General features: G+C 42.7%; 2 protein-coding genes across 3 annotated transcripts in view; both read right to left on the bottom strand.

Annotated features, from left to right (window-relative positions):
* Positions 1-10,601, bottom strand: part of GAREM1 (GRB2 associated regulator of MAPK1 subtype 1) — a 104,863-nt gene extending 94,262 nt beyond the window's left edge. Inside the window, exon 1 of the mRNA XM_065830371.2 lies at positions 10,182-10,601. Coding sequence (XP_065686443.1) covers positions 10,182-10,302 — 121 coding nt within the window. The 5' untranslated portion in view covers positions 10,303-10,601. The remainder of the gene's footprint in view (positions 1-10,181) is intronic.
* Positions 10,602-17,999: 7,398 nt separating this feature from the next.
* Positions 18,000-20,973, bottom strand: part of LOC136097694 (ras-related protein Rab-10-like) — a 33,702-nt gene continuing 30,728 nt past the window's right edge. Inside the window, exon 6 of one of the 2 annotated variants that reach the window (XM_065830375.2) lies at positions 18,000-18,391. In XM_065830375.2, coding sequence (XP_065686447.1) covers positions 18,317-18,391 — 75 coding nt within the window. In that variant the 3' untranslated portion in view covers positions 18,000-18,316. Of the gene's footprint in view, positions 18,392-18,447; positions 20,414-20,973 lie in introns of those variants that run through there. The other variant, XM_065830374.2, reaches the window with a different exon arrangement.

Raw genomic sequence — 20,973 nt, 5'->3', positions numbered from 1 at the left:
CAGAAATTTTGGACATTTGACTGTGATTAGGCATCTCTGGTTTGGCTACCTGCCGGTACAGTAAGAGTATCTGAGCAATGTGAGAATACTATCAAGAGGAATGCAATCCGAGCCACACCTAATTCTTTTCTGGTCAAGAACAGCCCTAATCCTGAATGCAATTTATTTCCATTGTTTCAGAGATCTACATTTAAACCACAAGGTAGAAAAAGAATGGCTTTGATTTTAATAAAACACAAGGTGAATAGGTGAATAACATCCTGTTGATAATATTTTTATAATCTGAAGAAGGCACAAAAAGAAAAAATAAAACCCTCCTGTGAATGGGAAAGCTTCTCCTTCCGATGAGCAGCATGCAGAATGGAGAGTGAAGAAAAGCCCACCATGCCTCACTTTCCCCTTGAGGGCACATTTATCTTTGCCCACAGTCCATTTGGTCTCAAGATACTTTGTTACACATTGACAGGAACCCAAATGATATTTGACAATGCAACCCATAAAACATGCAACAGAAGTGATCTTTTTCTCCGGCTTGCCCTACATTCAGCTGTGGTAGTGCTGCAGTTTTGCTGCTTGTCTACAGTCACATCCTGGGTTTGGTCACTGTAGTAACACGCGTGTAACTAGTCATATTTTGTATTTTTGTATGGAACCACATCACCACTCCAAGACACATACGCATCAACACTCTATATTTTCCTGCTATGAGTATAATGTAGCTTCACATTGGACACACAGAAAGAAAGCATGACCATAATCAAACTATTCTACACAAATGCAACTCAGGTAACATCTTTGATATTACCCAATGTGTGTGGTTATGGCCCCCTTCAAAGCGGAAAAGTGGCATTTTGACATTTTAATAAACAGAAGCCTGAATAAAACTGTTAAGAAAAATGCAGGAATAATATAATACTTTGGAAACGAGTCTTTCCAACAATAATGTACACATAAGGCCCTCCTCCTGTCTACTCACATAACAAATGGACAAGGATTACTATTATTCTTACAAATAGCACCTCCACTCACTCTCTGTAAGTCAAACAAGCAGTCAGTGCTGCCTGGCAAAAGGAAGCATTAACATGCAAAGCCTACCAATTCATGTTTGAGTCCTGCCAGCAAAACTCCCTTTATTGAACTTAAATCAAACAGCACATCAACAGCAAAGTGTGAGACTCCACAGGGGGAGATCCTGTGTCATCTGCACTGATATAAACCATCCCTCTGCAGTGAAACCCAAAACACCTATCTCCTTCCAACAGCAATGAGTTGCAGTTCCAATATCTGTTCTCAGCAACCAGAAACTTCCGAGCCTCTAGAAGTGTCTGAAATAACATTCCCTGCTTGCTTTCTCACCTTGGGTAGCACATACACAGCAATCACTTCTAGTATACACACAGCCAAACATAATGCTGCTGTCTGGTCCAAGAAGCATCCTGATTTCCTCTAAATTAAGGGAAAAGAAGAGGGCATGGAGATAAAAGAGGAGGGCATGGAGGGATGGAGAAGCAGATTTTGCACAGGACAGGAACACAACCGCAACATGCCTGTAGTGCTAGAAGAGGTGAAAGAAGGACTATCCTATTTAAAGGCAAGAAAGGATAACAGAAAAATTGCAGTGCTCCATTCTGGGTGTTTTACCTCACAGTGACCTTCAAAACAACTGCAGATAATGCTGCAACATCTACTGGAAGCCCACAAGTGCAGGTCAGTAGCCTGGGGGATGGAGTGAATGGCACAGACTGCAGCTAAGGGCTCCTTGAATCCAACCATGCCCCAAAAGGATGCTCTGAAAGAGGCAACAGGAAAGCTGGACAACAAGATGATCTATGCACATCTGCCTTTTTATTCCCCCCCTTTAAATAAAGTTTCCTTCATCTTCCCCTCCCCAATCTTCCTTCTCTCATCTCCAAAGTGGTGAGATGCCAGGAAGTAACAAGAATAGTCAATGCTTGCTTTTAGTGGGTAAGTAAGTAAAATTGCCAGTTGGAACAACAAAAATTAAAAAAAGCTGCAACAAGAAAAACAAACACATGGGAGAGGGTATCCAAGCATTTGCGGATTACTTTGAAATAGTTCCTGGAAGTAATTTAGTAACTGAGCATTTAGACTGCATGACTCCCACAGGCCCTGCGTGCCCTGTCTCAGCCCAGCTCGCCTCAGCGCTCAGCAGCAGGACGAGGGGGGATGCCTGGACAAGGGTAGCGGGCACAGGTGTGAATTAGGGTATGCACAGGGAGCTTCCTTGCTCGTACCCTCAGGTCAGTCTTGGCCACACAGTCTCGCCCTTCAGGACAGTGAATAAGCAGTTTATGGCAGTTTATTTCTAGACTCCCTCCAACCAGCCCACATCCTTCTTGCAATGGGAACCACAATCCCATGCCCAACACCTCATCTCCAGAGGACGCACCCCCCTGTACTGCACCCCAGCAGCTGCTCCTACCACCAGCATCTGAAGCACCCCAACCTTTTTCTGGAGACTTGCCACCCACCAAGCTACATCCTCACCCATGCCAGTTACACGTTTTGCCACAGAGGCTCAGAGACAGCAAACAAAGCAGTGCGTGATGCACATCAGCCAGTCCAAGGGGCTTTCAGTCCCTTACTCAGTTTTTTTTCCCACTCCCCCAGCTCTGACTATACAGAGAAACCCCTCCAACTTCCTCACTGCCACCGCTTTGCCAGCAAGGTTTCCCCTGCTCGTTTCACAAATACTATTGCAGCATGTTGTGTTATTTACATCTGAGCCACTACAGTTCAGCCCTGGCATGAGGTAATTCCACTATCAACTTAATCAAATTAAGCTCTCAGGCATCCTCCAGCCTCCGAGACGGTATTTAAATCTTTATCGTTGGTTCTCTTCAGGAGCCCAGTGACATTCTCACAGGCCAAGGAAACATGGACTAGTCCAGGTTCTCTGGGATGACAACTTGCACTGGAAAAGAAAAAGCATGAAAACAAAAAGGGTACTTATCAAACAATTTTACATTTCCTGAAGGTTTGCAGCTCCAGTAAGGCCCAAGTTCCTGTCCATACTAGCATCACAGTACCTTCCCTACCATTCTTCCTGGTAAAGTCACCTTTCACTCCTCTGATAAGAGCAGACTAGCTCTTGCCTGGGCATGCATATGCTACAGCCCTGGCACACGGCTCCCCAGGCCCCCTGAACCCCCAGTTCCAACAGCAATCACTTATCACTTTGGGTGTGCATGGCGGCTCGGTCCAGACCTTTTTTGTGTGTTCCACAGGCTCAGGAGCATCTCCCTCCTCACAGCAGACTTGGTCTGCAAATGTGACAGGGTGATACAACACGCAGCAGCCGTACAGGAGCTATCGAGATTGAGCAGCTCTTCTTGCTGATGCAATGCCTCAGCCAAGTGTGCAGGTGCTCTGGCAAAGCCCCGATATTAGCAGTTTTATGCTGACGTGCACACCGCCACAGAGACTGCAAAGCAGACATAGCCCCGATTCTCAGCAAAGACACACTGTTCAATCTGCTTACGCACCTCAGTTTTACATTTCTGCACTAGGCCTTCAATTAGCAGATTTGGCTCACAGGTGGAGGTGCAGTGAAGTTAGCTCTGCAAGCTTTTTATACTATAAATGGTATGAAAATCGCCGACCACAAGAGCTACGTAAAACTCATTCCAAAGGGAAGCACCATTAAAAGCAAAAATTTCAGACTTGAAATATGGGCTCACTGGGTTTTATGAAGGTTGGCTTTGAGTCATATGCAATCCACATTAAGATGATGAATATTTTCCTATAGGGGAGAGACTTAAGCTTCCCTAATCCAACCAACTTGTTACTCCTAATGCCAAAAGGAAACACAGCAACACCCTTGCCCTTCACTGCTGACGAACCACCACTGGAATGACTGGAACACGCTGTAGCTCTTCCCACAACTTGCATTGAAGCCTGGAGCACCAGACCACATTGTCCAATACCCTCCAGTGCTTCGTCTTGGCATAGTCCCTGGAGTTGCCTGTGCTGGGCTATTACAGGGAGTGCCAATCCACGTAATCACTGAAGCCAGGAACACCTAGTCCCAGAACAACACTTGCAGACAAAGCGCAAAACAACAAAACCCTTCTTTCCTATGCTACACTTGTACCATCCCTTACTACCATATCTTGCAACAGCAGCGTATGATTCATCACACATTTGTTTTAAGATTAAGGGTTTTACTAACTGTTCAAGACACCTTAATTCCTTTGATTTCATGTGTATCTTGTGCCTTATCTGAAAGCTACATGTAATTTAAATGAAGAGGAAAATAAAAAGCCAAGACAATAAGCTTCCTCTAGGACTTTATCCATGGATTTAAAGTTATAGCACTTGAGTTCCAGATAAGAAAAGATGTTTCACCTTCTACAACCTAACTAGAGAATTATCCAGGAATAGTTTGTCCAGGTATGCACACAAAGGCTTCACCTAACAGAGCCAAAAGTTTAGAAATTGAGACAAAGAGCTCCACACCTTGTATGGCAGAAAAGAACATGAACATTTGTTAAGCATGTAAGAAATAAGAGCAAGGCACCTATTTTGCATCTTAGCAGCTGTACCACACTACCAAGATACTCCAGCATAGTGCAAATTGCATGCTGATTAAAGAATACATAGTACTCACTACTGTACGTTAACTTTATTGCCAAACATGAAAGCAGCTCAAAGAAATAATGGATTTTAATGTTTAAACAGGTACGTTGCTGAACTCTTTATCTGTCTCACTGGAAGCCTGTGCTACCCCTGGGAATAGGTGTTGCCAAGTTACTGGCCTCCATCTCCAGAAAGGCACTATAACCTTCACAGACACCATTTGGGAGCAGCAGATTTTAAATGAATTAAAAGCTTTTTCACTAAAATGTTTCTGGAGCACACCTCTGCCAGCAGAGCAAGAGGCAAAAAGGAAAAAAAAAAGCCAACCAAAACAAAAGCCCAGGAGCAGTGGTTAGTGGCAACCTGTCAACTGCTTTTTCATTCAATTGTCTTGATGGAAACAGCAGACCACAAGGTAAAGGAGGAAAGAAGAAAACACAAGGAAAAGATGCTTCTGAGATTATACTTTAACAGCAGAACACACAGTGCAAGCAGCTGGAGTTTCAAAGCTGCTCAGCACATAAGGAAGAAATCAAGCTGTGTGGATACAGCACATCTTGAGTATTTCTGCCTTCGTCTGCCTGCATAGCGTCTGAGAGCTGTCACCTACCGCCACAGTATGCAGCAGACGGCCACACCTAGAGCGGGAAATCAGATCGCAGCCACTGCCCAGGGGCTGAGCATGTCTGAGACCTCTTTCTTGGTCTACTCGAAAGCTTTGCCCTACCCCCCAACATGATTCCTTTTATTTATTCAATAGCAGACTGCTGAGACACCCTGCACTAGCTTCTCAAAAGAAGGAGGTCATTTGAGACAATTAAAGCACAGATACCAGCACTCAGACATTAAAAGAATAAGTCTCTTTGTAGTTTCAAAGTATTGCTTGGCTGCACAGATAACCCGCAATTGTAGTGACGCAATACGAAATTTTCATTATGTACATGCCGCGCTGTTCTATTGAGTATGATGTTCTTTGATAAGCTGCAAGGTTGCTCAGTTTCCAGATATTTCGAACTGGAATAAGCCCTACAGTAATGTGTGTTCAGGGAAAAATGGTCCCCAGAACATGACTGGGGTAGATTGACATCACCATGAAAAGTTTTGAAATGGGAGAGAAAAAGTGAACCTGAATACGTGCAGTAAATAAAATCTCTCTATCCCCAGGAGCAATAGCAACACAAACTCACCATTCACCCATTGCTGATATTCACGGGAGTTCACTCAAGGGAAAGAAAAAACCAACTTTTTAAAAGTACATTTGTTACCTATTTTATAGATTTTTCTTTATTTATAGCCACTAATCATGTCATTTTATCTTACAGCAACCCCACACTTACAAGAAGAATTTCCTTTGGAGTCTCAATGACTCACTGGGATCCACTGTCTCCACACAGCAGGGAACCACTTGCCTATGAGATGAGGACAAGTGCCACTGTCTTTGATCCCAAGAGGACCAGTTTCCACAACTTTTTTTTTTTGAATGTGCATCAATATGTTTATCCTTTATGAAAAATAAACAAATAAAAACAGAGGTCCACACACCCTCTTAATCCCAGAAACTTCAGTCTTTGTATACAAGGTGAGAATTCCTATGAACTCTCCCAGTTCATACCCAATCTGTGGATGAAAACGACCTATTAGCAAAGGCTGCCCCGTGGGCACACAGCAACAGTGACTGGGTGAAAGGGAGTTTTGCTAAGAAAAAATAACAACCTCTTTGAGTCCAAATGGAGAAGCAAGCTTATGAAGAAAACCTCAGCTTGAAGGTCAGCTCTATGCAAAGCAATATTTTCCAGATCTTAACCTTGACAACATTTCTCTCTTACCCTCCAAAATGATCCTTAGAAAAAATAATTACCAGAAATTTAAAGCCCCGAGATAACCAGACACAACATCATTTCAGCATTAGGAACAAGACACAGCCACGACTTTGTTGTTAGCCCTTTCTGCCAATGATCGGAAGACAGCCAGCCCAAGCCTCACACCCAGCCCTATCTTCTTCAAGAGCAGCACCGCTCACCTTTTGCCCTGTTGCAACAACCACACTCTGATAAGATCTCTTGCTGCTGCTGGTTCCCAGAGCAAAATCTTTTCCCCACTCCACCCACCCACAAAAGCCTCTCGGTGTCACCAGGTGGGATTCAGCTGTGACACTGCAGATCAGGATGGTGGAGGGGTGGGGACAGGAAAAACAGCACAAAGCTCGCTCTTCTCCTGCTCTTCAGGTCTTGCTTCTTTCCATCTGGAACATTACACACAGTGAATTCCACAGCGTGAGTCCATTCATTTTCTTTGGTACGGTGTTTCATTTAGCACTCTTCTAGCAGTTTTGTATTTGAGTTATCCTCTAGAAATATTTAAGCCATTCTATATGTTGGAAGAAAAATACCACAGAAAAAAACATTTGCTTCTTTTCTTTTTGCCCATTGGTCTACTTTTCCAATTAATATAGCAATATTCACCAGCAAAATATTAAAAAACCTGAACGCATTAAAACAAACAAAACTTGACTTACAACTTAACAGTATCCAAAAGCATAACCTGAAACAAAACTGAACAGTCTCAAAATTTTATCTGAAAAAACAGAAGCTGACATATTTATCATTTCTAGATGGATAAGGTAGGCACTGTTGCCCAACTATATCTTGATGCAATGACAGACTACTTCCTCCCATTCCTCCTTTATCCATACCATCAAGAAAACCCCTCCCTTCTTAGCAGAGGACCAAATTTAGTGTGCATAAATATTTCATAACTTCATCTTGTCAAGAAATCAAACTGAAATACTTAAGGGCATTCTTCCAGGAGCTGCACATCCCAACTCGAAGAACAAAACTGCATTCATCATACCCATTCTCTGCCTTCAAACTGAAAGGCCTGAAGGTGAAGCAACAGCAAAAAACTGAAATGTTCTGTGGGTATCATTCAAGAACATTACCAGCTGAATGCTAAACCCGTTAAGAAATGTAGAAACAACACAGTACAGCTGGTGTCTTCTGAAGAAAGTACACCTCCAGTTTTTCAATCCCCTTCTACATCCTGGTCCTCCAAAAGAAACAAATTCTGGCTTTCACAAAACCTCAAGATGACTGAAACAACCTGCTGCTACAGACAGAGAAGCCAACCACAAAACGAAAAGGTGACTGAAGACAGACATCTACAGGTGGTTTGATTTCCAACAGCATGAAACACACGCAGCTTCCACTGATCTAGAAAGGAATTCAGCGCCTAAAGAAGAGACGAGGCCATTTCTGCGCAACAGAACCCCGACGGGTATCCACAGTGGTGTGGAGGAGACATGAGGTGTATCCTCAAAAACTGGCAAAAGATGCTACTTTGTTAAAAGAAGTAGCCTTAAGCTTCCTAAGCACTGGATGATGCACACTTGGATTGGACTTGGTATTTATTTTCTTCAGTATTGCACCAAGAAATTCTCTGACAGAGCTTATCAGCTTTGCAAGGCAAGGACAGAGGTGCAGAGCAACCATCCCAAGACAGCAGGTGCTCCAGTCATTTCCACAAACATTGCACGTTCCCAAGTTTCCTCCTTCAAGAGGCTACACACTGATTCATGGCTGCTTTCTCTTATTGCAAGACAACATCCTTTGTAAGTAGCAGAAGTGTTCTCTTTGTACCACTGAGACCATGGCGTCTGTGTTCTTTATAAAATATTGATTTGTCTCCCAGCTGTAGTCCCAGAAGTTAAAAGGTACCCCCGTACGAGTAGGTAAAAGGAGACCCAAGAGCCTCTGCCCACACTCTGAACCAGGCAAACCTCAACGAGTCCTGGCCTCAGCACAGTGCCTGAGCCCGTCTCTTGGCAGGGTTTAGCACAGGGTTGAACCACAGGACACCTACACCAACAGCTGCCTCACGTCTGGCCATCTCAGGGCACGGGAAAAAGAGCTCAGGTCTGTTTACATCCACTTGCCGGTGCATATGCTTTAAGTCTGTCACGTGAGACAAAAAAGCCTTTGTACAAAATCCACATCTTCATCTTCCTAACATATCCTAATAGGATATTCTTGTCACCAGGTCTGACACAAGACCAAAACCGAAATTACTTGCCTTAAACCCCATAAACTTTCTCTACCCACCAAGCTCTTTCAGGTTCCTTCAAACAAAGCACAGAAAGAGGAGCAGGGAGATTGGGAAGTATAAAACACAGAGAGGGGAATCAGTAAATCACCAATACATATATCCTGTTAAAGTCTGAATCACCACCAGGAATCTCAAGTAAATTGACAGCCTTAAGTGCAGTGACTGGAGGCCATCTTAGCTGCTTCTAGTGACAGAAGGTATTACCACCAGGAACTCCTTATCATACCAGCTTTGCCAGTCTCACAGGACAAGATACGTTCAGCAGTATGAAAAGCAGACAGCTGCAGTTAAAAAGGCAAAACAGCTTTTCTTTAACCTGCTCCTGAGCACCAGCTCTGAGGAACCTGTACAAGGGACAGGAAAAGTACTGCATAATCGAGGGACAAAGTCAAAAAAGCCCAAGCTTGAATCATCACTGGGTTATGGGAACTGCAGTTAAGTAATAAACCAATCCTGGTCTTGACCTGCACAGTGGGGAGTAAGCAAGGACAATACCTGTGCTCATTTTTAACTTTTCAAATCAACACAAAACTTTATAAAAGGACTGCTCTATTACCTTGTGTAAGTAGAAGGCAATTCCATAAGCTAATGAATTTTAAAACCTGGAATTTTTTCCTGATTTGTGAGTTATCTTCTGTATTCGCTTAGAGACAGGAGAGTTGGACAGTTTTCATGGAGCTACCACGCAACACACACACTATTACAAAGCATCTGTCTCAGCCTTTATAAAAAATTCCCCATATTTCTCTGTGCTGACACATTACTTTTTAAGACACGTATCTAGGAAAGGTAAAATGCTCCTGTCATAGCTATTCTGTCAGACCTGTTTCTTGTTTCATGGAGTAAACAGAATGCTTTAGACTTGGAAACCACAGGTGAGCACCCATGTGAACAGTAATAAAAAGTTATCTGGAGACTGTAAAGGCTTCTCACATTACTCCTCTTTTTACAGGTCTGGGGCTTTTTTAGTAAAGTGTAACATTTGGGATTTATCCCATTCGGCTCTATAATATCCCTTCTTACTTGGCCTTGGTGTAGCATCACTTCATCACAATATTTGGTCTCCAGTACAGAAGACTGCCCTTCTGCAATTTAATTTGAGACTGAGAGAACCTTTCCCAGGCAGCTGACAGCGAGCAAGCTTCACCCAGCTCCCCTTGATACACACGGTAGGGAGAAGGGAGGAGGGAGCATTACCCAGATATTTCGATGCAAAGCAACGCACGGACTTCGCTTCCAGTCCAAGCCTTGCACCGACAGCCGGCAGCGGCAGATGCCGGTGTAGGGACCGCACGGAAAGTACCGCAGGGAGCCGCGGAGCTCTCCGGCTCCCTCCAGCCGCGGGAGGAAAGCGGGTACGCCCGGGGGTCTGACAGCCCGCCCCAGGAGCGGCCCCGCCGCTCCCCGCCCGCCCCGCAGCCCGCCCGGCCCCGCTCTCCGCCCGCCGCCGGGCAGAGCCGGCCGCCCGCCGCCCCACGCACCGCTGTCCAGCCGGGCGATCTGGGGGAGCCGGTAGGTGCTGACGAGCAGGTCCAGGGGAACGGCCACCGCGCTCCACTTCACGTCCTTGAGGCTGCAGCCCAGCGGCGGGCCTGGGTCCATCTTCCCGGCCCGGGGAGGGGGAGGCAGGGGAGCCAGACAGGCAGCGCCGGCGGGGCTGCAGCCAGCGGGGAGGGGGACGGAGGGAGGGAGGGAAAGAAGGAAGGAAGGAGCCCGCCTCGCTCAGCGCCGGCCGCCCCGGGACATGCCGGGCTAGGCAGAAGGGGAGACCCGCCGGGCGGCTGCTGCTGCTGCTGCTCCCGCCGCCCCCCGGGACCGGCTGGGGCCGCCCGCCGCCGTGCCTGGCCCAGGAAGCGCCATCCCAGCACTGACTAATCAACAGGGTGCGAGCAACGCCTGCGCAGCTGCCGCTCCTCCCCGCGCCGAAAAGGAAAGTGCCGGGCTGCCCGGCGGGGAGCGCCGCCGCCGAGCCTGTCCCTCTCACTCCACCCTCCGACCGCTCGCCCGACATGCAGCCCGCCCGGGGGAGCCGCGGGCGGCCCCGCAGGTGTGTGCGTGTCCCCTCCGCCCCGCCCGCCAAGCGCTGGGGCCGGGGGAGAGCCCCGCAGCGCAGCCGGGGAGCCGGGTGCGAGGTGGCCCGCAGGTTGGACACTCTGGCCTCTCCGGGAGCGCAGGGATTCGCATGCGAAAGGGGACAGAGATCCGTCTGCATGCGTTTACATTTACCGTCGGTAGACAAAATGTCTCGCTTCATTTATCAAAGCAGTTTTGAGCAAGTGGGTTGCATTGCATCTTCTCACCATTTTATTTAGCATAGAAACTATGCTACTATAACTACCCCACAATAAGAAAAAAATAGAAACTGTAGAAACTATCCTACAATAAGAAAAATATCCAATTACATGGCAACTTTGATGACATATTGTTTAGTTTTCACTGGTGAATCACAAATGGGTATTTAAAGTACTAAGAGTAGTGCGTAGAAGTTGGAGGAAAATCTTTGACTTACCTGTATCATTGTTACTGCACATGCAAGTATTACATATATTACATATATCAATTCAAGGGTCATCAGACCATGAGAACATTTATAATCAACTACTAGTTATCTTTTCAAAGTAATGAAGTCTCATATGATCTTTATAAGCTATGTGAACTAATTTTATCATTTTTAATGTATTTTTTATCTCCAGGTTGTTAGACTGTAGAAACTCCCAGAAATTAAACCAGAAAAACCTCCTCCGGGGTGGTTGCATTGTACCGTCCTTAAGTTTATTTTGTTCACTCTGCGTCAAAACCGTTTATTTTATTGCAGTAAACCTGGCTGCATTTTAGGCTGTAGTGTTGATTAGAAACATAAAAGTGCCTTTCAGTGATTTGTGAAACAACTGAAAACATCCACCGCCAGCATCTCCCTCCAGGTGCCATCTTTTCTGGTGTCTCTCCTTGCACCAGCTGGGGACGGCAGAGCTGGGGTACAAGGAGATCTCCTGCCCCTCTCGCCCTTCCTCACCCGCCTGGTGCAGGGCCGTTTGGCACTGCGTGCCTTGGAACGGCTGGTGCCAGCAGCACCGCCAGGATGGGGACAACCGAGACAGACGCACTCTTGTTCTGCTCCGCTGCAAAGAGAGACTGGGACTTCAGCCATGCTCTCCAAGAGGAAACAAAGGCTCTGGAAGCCAGTCGGTGCAGAGGATTACAGTAAACCCAAGTTGTCTTGCTTCAAGTGGATCTGGGTTGATTTGAACCTCGTCCTGATGTGGGTCCGTTGCTTTAGCTATGCAGTCTGGCACTGGGATTTCCCAGTGCTATGGCAAACCTTCCTTCTCTACACTCAGTCATGCTGCTGGTAGATCGCTCCTACCAGAATAATTAGCTTTAAAAACAAGACACTGCATTTTTTTTTTTCAAAAGTGTCTCCCCTTTTAAAAACTTCATTAAATGCTTTGAACAACTTAAGCGAACTAAGCTATTGAAGTGCAAAGTAATATACTCACTAAGAGCATTATTGTAGAAATGTAGAAAGCAAAAGTGTGGCTTTAACTCATTCAGGTTTGACGAGGTTATTCGGTGCAGTGTATAAGGCACAGCAGATCAGGAGAGACTGGGATTCACCAGGACTTCAGACACTCGTCTGTCAAGAACTGCTTCTAAATACAATCATACTTAGCATTAATTCCAGGATAAATACTGTCTCGCAGCGTATGCTTCTCTCAGACAATATGCACTTCTGCTGTCTGGGAAGAAATTCATCTTTCACACAGAAATAGTTACTGTTAATTTTTCTTTAAAGATTTTTTTCATTCATCAGACAGTTTTAGATGTGTTGTAAGACAGTCTTCATACAACCACATTTGTGTTCTCTCCAACCAGTGGAAACCCAACCCACTCTTGCTGGTCCTACTGGAACAGGATGCATTTTTAAAAATATGTACCTTGGAGATACTATCTAAATTTCGTTCAGTTATTTCCAGGCAAAGAGACATCATAAAGCTTATTACTATTTAAATGTCTCACTGGGGCTCTCAGAGTGATTTTGTTAATGTGCCCTAACTGTACTATATAGCTCAACCTCCTTGTTGAATATGTACAATATATGTAATATATCCTAATATAACATACACAATATTCAAATCACCAGCATATATGGATCTCTGATACTTTCTTCCTTTAACTGCACCTTATGTATAATTAATACTTTAGAGATAATAATTTCTCTGATGTCTAGCAATGCTTTAGTCCCTTAGGTGATCTCTTACCAGAGTCTCTTACAGGTGCAAAACGCTAACAAAGCCATCAGGCCTCGAGAGGAATCCCTGGGAGCAGACCCACCTCAGGACCAGGGCCTCGGTTATACAACATTTTAGTTTTTGCATATGTGCCTTTCAGGCATCGTTCAGAGATGGTCTTTATGTATCAAGAGCCACTTGACACCGTAAAACCATAAGCAATGGCAGGGGGACTCCAATTAACTCCTGAAATTATTCTTAAATGCATTTTGAATTGACTTTCACGTTGATTTCACAACATGTTTATGCAGCAGGCTGTAAAAATCCCTAGTATGTATTTATTGCCAATAAAATGATTTTTAAATACTTTGGATCATCATCAGTTCCTGTCTACGCTAACATTTCAAGTGGAGCTGTTCACAACAAACTGATTTTAGTATGAATCTGGTAACATGCTCTACACTGTAGTTAGTACACATACGCCAAATAAAACTCTGAGCTTTATACGGTATGTTTCATGTGAAGCCATCATAGTATTTCTTTAAAACCCCCATGAATTTGCATTCCTTCTTCCTATATGTGATTTGCCTTTATATCAAAGGCCTGATATTCATAAAAAATATTTACAAGTCCAATGGGAAACAACAGATGCAGTGATCATTTCATTATCAGATCATAAATACCTACCTTCCTCTGAGGCAAGGGGGAAGGGGAAGGAGAACAGTGCATTTGGTATTGCTGATGTCTGTGCATCTTGTGCTTTGAAAGAGAACGCTATTCTTGTCTTACTGGCAAAATGCAGGCAATCTTTGCTCATGCAAGGTATTCTAAAGAGATCTGAGGGTTGGTGTGAACATTCATGTTTTCTATTTCAATTTATCAGGTGTTCTTTTTCCAGTCAAATCCCTTATTTAACCTTCATTTATTCTAAAAATTCCATCTATGGGAATTTATGCAACACTATAATCCAATGAGTTTTGGAGAAAACTAAATGAACATAATGCTCTCAACTTACATCCTCTTTTCTACTTGGGAAAACGCCTCCAAATACAGAGTGTTGGGAGGCTTTTTTGGTCCTTTCTAGTGGGAGTGGTGTTTCTTCCCCAGCGGCACACTGCTGTCAATGTAGCCTACAATGCAGATGCTTAGAAAAGGCCAGGTTTTTTGCTCCAGGACAGCAAAAGATGCAAAGAGGAGAGCGCTCATACTACCTGGAGTGTTAGGTGAAGTACACTGCATCAGCTAGCAGGGGAGAGGCATCCTGCAAACATTGCATGGGAACCTAAATACTTCCATCTCCCTAAGGTAGGCCAGTGACTGGATCATACCTAAGCCACAAGTAGTAGAAAACACTGTGAAAAGGAAAAATGTATAGAAGAAATTCCTGTATTTGAAACTCTGATTAGCTATACAGAGAAGAAATTAAAACTGCGAATCAATCAGACCCTCTTTTATCTATTTTCATTGTTAGGAAGAAGAGGAGGAACTAAACGGAGACTTAAACTCCGAGCACTAGTATCTAAACTTCTGCAAGTTCAGGACAGCTTAAGTTAATCGGAGATCTGTTGCTGAAGGCAAAAGTGCAGAATTTGATCTACACACAGGAAGGAGAACAAGTAAAATAAAGACTAACTTGGCTGAATCGTATGATCTTCAATGACTTGAAAGAATGCAGAAAGTAGGTCAACTTACTAAATTATTAATAAATGTATAGACTATGTATGGACAAAACCAGAAAGATAAGGTCCCAAAATGTTAGAAAAATTGATTTAAAGGATATCAAGGATGTTGGAAAGGTGCATAGTGCAAAGACCAAGAAAAAAGTTGGTCTGTTATTCCATAGAGGGGGAAATATAGTTAATCATAATCTAATGACTGGGGATGCTGAGACACCAGTATCCTTAATGCCTTTTTTAACCTCAGTCTTTAATTTAAAAAGGCAGATGTGATTTCACCGTTAGCACCACTGACAAATGTCTAAGAGCTTAGACTAGAAAAATGAAGAAATAGAAAATATTTAGACAAGTTAAAGATTTTTTGATAGACTGGATCTGATGAAACTCCCTTAGGGTTCAAGCAATGTTAGAGCTGCTACTGAGTACCTCCAAGAATCAACAGAGAATGACTGAGTTCCAGAAAACTCAAAAATGATTGAATCTGCCTCAAAGGGTGGAAGGAAAGAACTCCACAAACTGGTTAGCTGAATTTCTACTAAAAAAAAATAAAATAAACAGGTAATCCAACCATTTGCCAGAATCTAGAAAGTAAAGATATAACAAGTAACAGCATGGGTTTTTCAGTAACAAATAATACCAAATCAATCTTGCCTACTCCTGGCAGATGCTAAAAGGCTTCATGGACAGGGTAGAAAGAGTGAGGATCATAGGGTTTCATATAACATGCTCTTAACTAAAAAAAAAAAAATACTGTCTAGACAAGTATGTAAAATGAGTGCAAAATTATTTGGAAATTTTTAGTACTCCCAAGCTGAAAGGCTACATTGTATGGGATTTCACCAAGATCTGTTTTGGATTCAGAACTATTCAGTACTTTCACCAACATCTTTGATGACTAAATAGAGTACACTTACTCATATTTGGAGACCATACCTACAGGAAGAGGCTCCAGCTACGCTGGAGCACAGCATTACGATTCAGAAGGATCTTGGCAGATTGAGGAACCTGAAATGCCACTGAATACGGAGAAACAGAGAGTTCTACACATACAAAGGAATAGTCAACTGCACAAGTACGTACCAAGATAAAAAAAGCAGTTCTTCAGAAAAGAGAGATCATGGATCACGAGCAGTGCTCAGCTATCTTGCATTATGCTGATGCTGGAATGCATAAGTAGGAGTATCATAAGTAAGATAAAAAAAATTAATCTATCCATCCGTTATTATTTAAACTAGAATAGTCTGCTTAGTTTTCAGGTCTACACTCCAGGATAGGTGAGAACCAACTAAAAATATCAAGAGCCGAGAGACAATAATGGCAAAGGAATTCAGAAAACCCAAACTACAAGGAAAGGTAGAAGGGATGGGAGTTCTCTGGCCTAAAGAGAGGAGAGAGGGCAGGCAGAGATGTTCACTGACATAAGCAGGTTAAGTGAGAACTTGCTTTCCATGTGTACCGGTTAGGTTAAGTTAGGTATCAGGAAACCTCCTGCTTGCCAAACCAGTTAAGTAAGGACTGTATACCACTTGGAGACAATGAGAAATCCCCATCACTGCAGGTCTCCAAACATCTTCCTGCAATGCAAGCAGGGACAGCTGATCTGAGGCTGAGATAAAGACACAGCCTCTCAAAACCCCTTCCAGCACCATTTTCTTCCTCTGCTATGGCTGTACCTAAGGCAGGGATCATAGAATGTCCTGAGTTGGAAGGGATGCACAAGGATCATCGAGTCCACCTCCTGTTCCTGCATATGACAACCCCACAGTTCTCACCATGTGTCTGAGGGCATTGTCCAGTCTCTTCTTGAACACTGTCAGGCTTGGGGCCATGACACCTCCCTGGGGAGCCTGTTCCAGTGCTCCACCACCCTCTGGGTGAAGAACCTTTTCCCTAATGTCCAACCTAAACCTTCCCCGGCAGATCTTCCTGCCATTCCCTTGGGTTCTGTCACTGGTCTCCAGAGAGAAGAGATCACTGCCTGCCCCTCCTCCTCCCCTTGTGAGGAAGCTGTAGCCATGATGAGATCTCCCCTCAGTCGTCTCCAGGCTGAACAAACCAAGTGACTTTAGCCACTCCTTGTATGGCTTCCTCTCCAAACCCTTCACCAACTTCATAGCCTCTTCTGGACACTCTCCAGTAGCTTTATATATTTTTTATGCTGTGGCACCCAGAACTGCGCACAGTGCTCCAGGTGAGGCCGCACCAGTGCAGAGCAGAGCGGGACAATCACCTCCCTCGCCCAGCTGCCAGTGCAATTATCCTTTGTTCCTTGTTCTCAGATTTTGCTCTAAAAGCCAGCTGAAGTGACTGGCTACAATGAATAGCCTGGGGAGCAGCTGCAAATACATACCCCTTCCCGTCCTTGTGCATCCCTCCTGCAAGCATGGCACATCGCCCAGCGGCACAGCAGTCTGGCAGGGTGCTCAGCCACACGAGGTCCCACGTGCTTCAGAAAAGCACCTTCCAGTTGAGCTCACTGTCTCAATATAAAACTGAATTAATAATTTGATATTACGACAATCTGCAAACAGCCCTCAGAAGAGCAGCAGGCATATTTCAGGAGGGTAGTGACATTCTAGAACAATAAGGCAGTGGAGTTAGTTATTCTGCATGGGCTGGTATAGCTCACACCACCATTTTGCACAGTAATATTATTCATTCACAAATGGTGATAAAACAAATTTAATGATCAGCAAGAACCGCATTTCCCAGGAAAAAAAAAAAAAGACAATATAATCGCAACAATTCTTCAGATTTCCCAACTCGTGTTTGCTTTGTGTTTTCTTTGATTAAAGGAAACGAAACTGGCATCCTGATTCTGCCCTCATTTAAATTTAAAGAAAATCTGATATCCTCCACTGAAATTAAAGATATTACATACCAGTATAAAATGGATCCAAACGAGCAGAATCACACACCTGATGTATTTATACTTTAAGAAAATAATATAAATATCTCATAATATCAAAGTAGCACTGCATACCCTTTTAATATTGTGATCATTTACAACAAAAGGGACATTTGAAAATGCAGGTATGCTGCTAACACCTGCGTGAATTAATTTATAGAATGATAAAAGTTTATATTAACAAGATACTTATTACTGGATGCATTCTATCGTTCCATGTCTCCTGCCTTCTAAGGAATGTTTGGCAATGTACTGATCTTGTATATGGCTTATTCTTCTCTCTTAGCTCCCACCTTTGCAGCCTCCCTGTTCAAGGGTATTCAAGTAACACGTCACTGAAATGGATATAAAAGAAACAACGCCAAAATTTCCCAGAAAATTACTTAAAGAGATGTTATCTGGGGAATAGCATAAGTGATTTCTTATATCAGAAGGTTGCCTGTGTAATGTCAAAGTTCATTACATTACAAATCTAGTATAAATAACACAGGAAAAAGAGTCGAGGTAATTTTTTTAATAAGAGAAAATTAGTACACTTAGATTTCATTTCTGCAAACATTTGTATGCAAATGCATTCATCCTGTGATGCATCCAATAATTCCAAAGTCAGATAATTAACTTCACATTAACCATATGAAAATATATAATATAAACATATCAAAACATTTGGCAACAAAGTTTGTGTAATACAAAGGATGCCTAAATACTGTGTTTTGGAATTACAGGCTCACTTTTAAAATCTTGTATGTTCCTTTGCAATAGTTAACATTTTCTGAAGAGAAAACTGAATAAGAAACAATATTTCAAAATGCACAGCAGGTTCTCTTCTTACTTTCACTGAGAGTCACAACATCTAAGTCATATAATACACAGGTTTTCTGTAAAAAATAAAAGGCAAACGCTTAAGATAACTAGAACTCAACAGCTGAAAAGCTTTAATTTTCACATATTTTAATATGTAAAAGATTTGGTGAGGTCACAAGATATATTTTTCTTGGAATATTTAATTAAAAGATTGCCATTTTCTAATAAATTAGACAGAGACTCATGCACATACAAGTCTCGGCTTGCTATCTTTACATTATTTAGCTGCCTCAAACATCTCTCCTAACTCTGAAGGTGACAGATGACAGAAAGTGTCTTTGGAGGAGACACTACAAACTGTACAAATTGATCCTGTAAATCTTTAGTCACAGGAATTGTTCTAGTTGTACAGCTTCTGCTGTAGACTACACCAATTCTCACTAATTTACAGTTAAGTATACTCATCTTTGAAGTATCGAGCATGGCACGCAAAAATCCAGTTGAAACGAACAGGGAAATATAGAACATCAGTACCCATTAAAAAAAGCACAGGCTATTAATTGTTATAAAGGATGTTAACTTGTTTTATGAAATTCACTAAAGTTCTCTATTTTCTTGCCTCTATTTAATTACCAGGAATAGCCCCAAATGGAAACAATCTTTATCAAGATAAACTATCAAAATAGCACTCCACCCTTGTAAGTCATCTATGTGCTGATTTTAAAAGCAGATTTTAAAAAAAAATCAGAAAACCAGGACTCTTCCTTTCAGCAATAAACTCAACTAGATAATTAGTGCTGACCACAAAACCAATCAAACTCAGTTGTGCGATACAGTACAAGCACATGTTGCAATCTCGTACTCTAAAACTACGAACACTGAACCCTGAAAAGACAGAAAGACATAGAGAATATTATCACATGCCTAGGAAAATAAAATAAATATCCTAACTTCTCTATTTGCCATTCTCCTGCTTACTTCTGGCAGGTTTGCCGAGTACGTAATGATACAGACAGAAGTAAGTGCAACCACTGGATTCACCACATTCCTCTCTCACCCCAAACCCAACAGCCATAAATCACCATTTCTGACAATAAAGAGAAACTTCCAGAGAGGACAGATACCTAAGCTGGAATTCATCAAATTCAAAGCACAGGAGAAAAGAAGAGGAAAAAAAGGCATCATGTAGTACAATGCTAATCATGATTCAGAATTGAGAACTTACAGCTGCAATGTCACAGGGTAGCTAAACATTGACTACATCCAGAAAGGTTCATCTAAAATCACTCAGCTGACTCAAAACTAGGGGAAAATAAAAGGTTCCCGCATGTTACAATAGGCATTATGCCTCTTTTGCTGAGAATAAATATTTAACCCTACCTAGAATTCTGGAGAAAAAGCACGAAATTTGTTCCCCTTTTCCTTCTGTAGCCATAGCTTTAGCTCCTCCTGCTGCCCCTGGCAGGGCCATCCCCACCAGGAGGGGGCTGAGCTCATTCCTCCCCAGGGGGCTTCCCCAGTGCAGCTGCTGGGGGGGGGAAATGAAACACCTGGGAAGGGATCAGAAGTGACAGAGAGAGGCAAGAGCAGAGGGCAGGAAAGGTATCATAGTGGCTAAACCTCATGATGGATGCTCGAGGTGTCATCAATAAACTTATTAACACAATGTTCTGACTTCTAGGACACTGGAAGACCGTGACTTACTGATTTGAGGAATTACTTGTCATTAGTCACATATAAATCACGTATGAAGGAATACAGCATGTGCACTTGGACTTGTTTTTTTGTTTGAGCGACAAGTACCAACAGACATAACATTTTTATTACCCTTGAGAGTTCACACAAATTCCAACATGCAGCTTCATAACTTGTTTTGTTTTAATTTTTTACAGAGTTGCGTAAGGTGCTTGAGTACAGGCATGAGCCATTGTGATCTCTGCTAGGTGGAGACAGTATCCGATAGTTTTGAAGCGCAGACAATTAAATGTAAAACATGAAGACCTTTTAAAAGAGGGAGCAAGGCAGAACCAAAAGTACACAACCATGACCTTGTCATCTTGAGGAACGAGACACCACTCTGGTTTACAGATAAGATTCTGAGGAGAAAAACGAAACAAAAAAAGCTCTGGAAAATAATCGTACAATAAGAAATTTAAATTCACTCTATTGATGCTAAGAAATAACACTGAGGATTGATTATTGTGGACATTAAGTAGATTTTGTTTCACCTCTGCTTTTTCTTCAAAAAAACCCCAAACAGTTGAAGTATAAAAGGTCTAAAAAAATTCCTGTTTAAACAATTTCAGAATTCAGGTTTCACTTGAGAGGAAACACATAATTTTACAGTGTTGCAGGTTATATTTAACTTGATGCTTTCAGTTAAAGGGGAGACACTTGCATGTTCCTTAAACACTGAAGATGCTTATTTGCAAATATTTTACTACTTAATAGTACTTTTGGGTGGCGAGTAAGTTGTTCATGTGTAAGTAGTGCAAGGATCCTTAGTAGTCTAGGTGATTAAGAATGGTGAAACTTATTTGACAATGTAATTGTTCATATAATCTATAAAATCATTATTTGATAGTAGTTCATCAACAAATTAGAACAGAAAGACAAGAACCATCTCTTCACAAATAAGAAGAGGTAATAGTTTGAT

Source organism: Patagioenas fasciata, chromosome 2, assembly GCF_037038585.1.
Source record: "Patagioenas fasciata isolate bPatFas1 chromosome 2, bPatFas1.hap1, whole genome shotgun sequence".
Classification (NCBI taxonomy): domain Eukaryota; kingdom Metazoa; phylum Chordata; class Aves; order Columbiformes; family Columbidae; genus Patagioenas; species Patagioenas fasciata.
The sequence above is the reverse complement of the archived record's forward strand: the minus strand, read 5'-3'. Positions and strand labels throughout refer to the sequence as shown.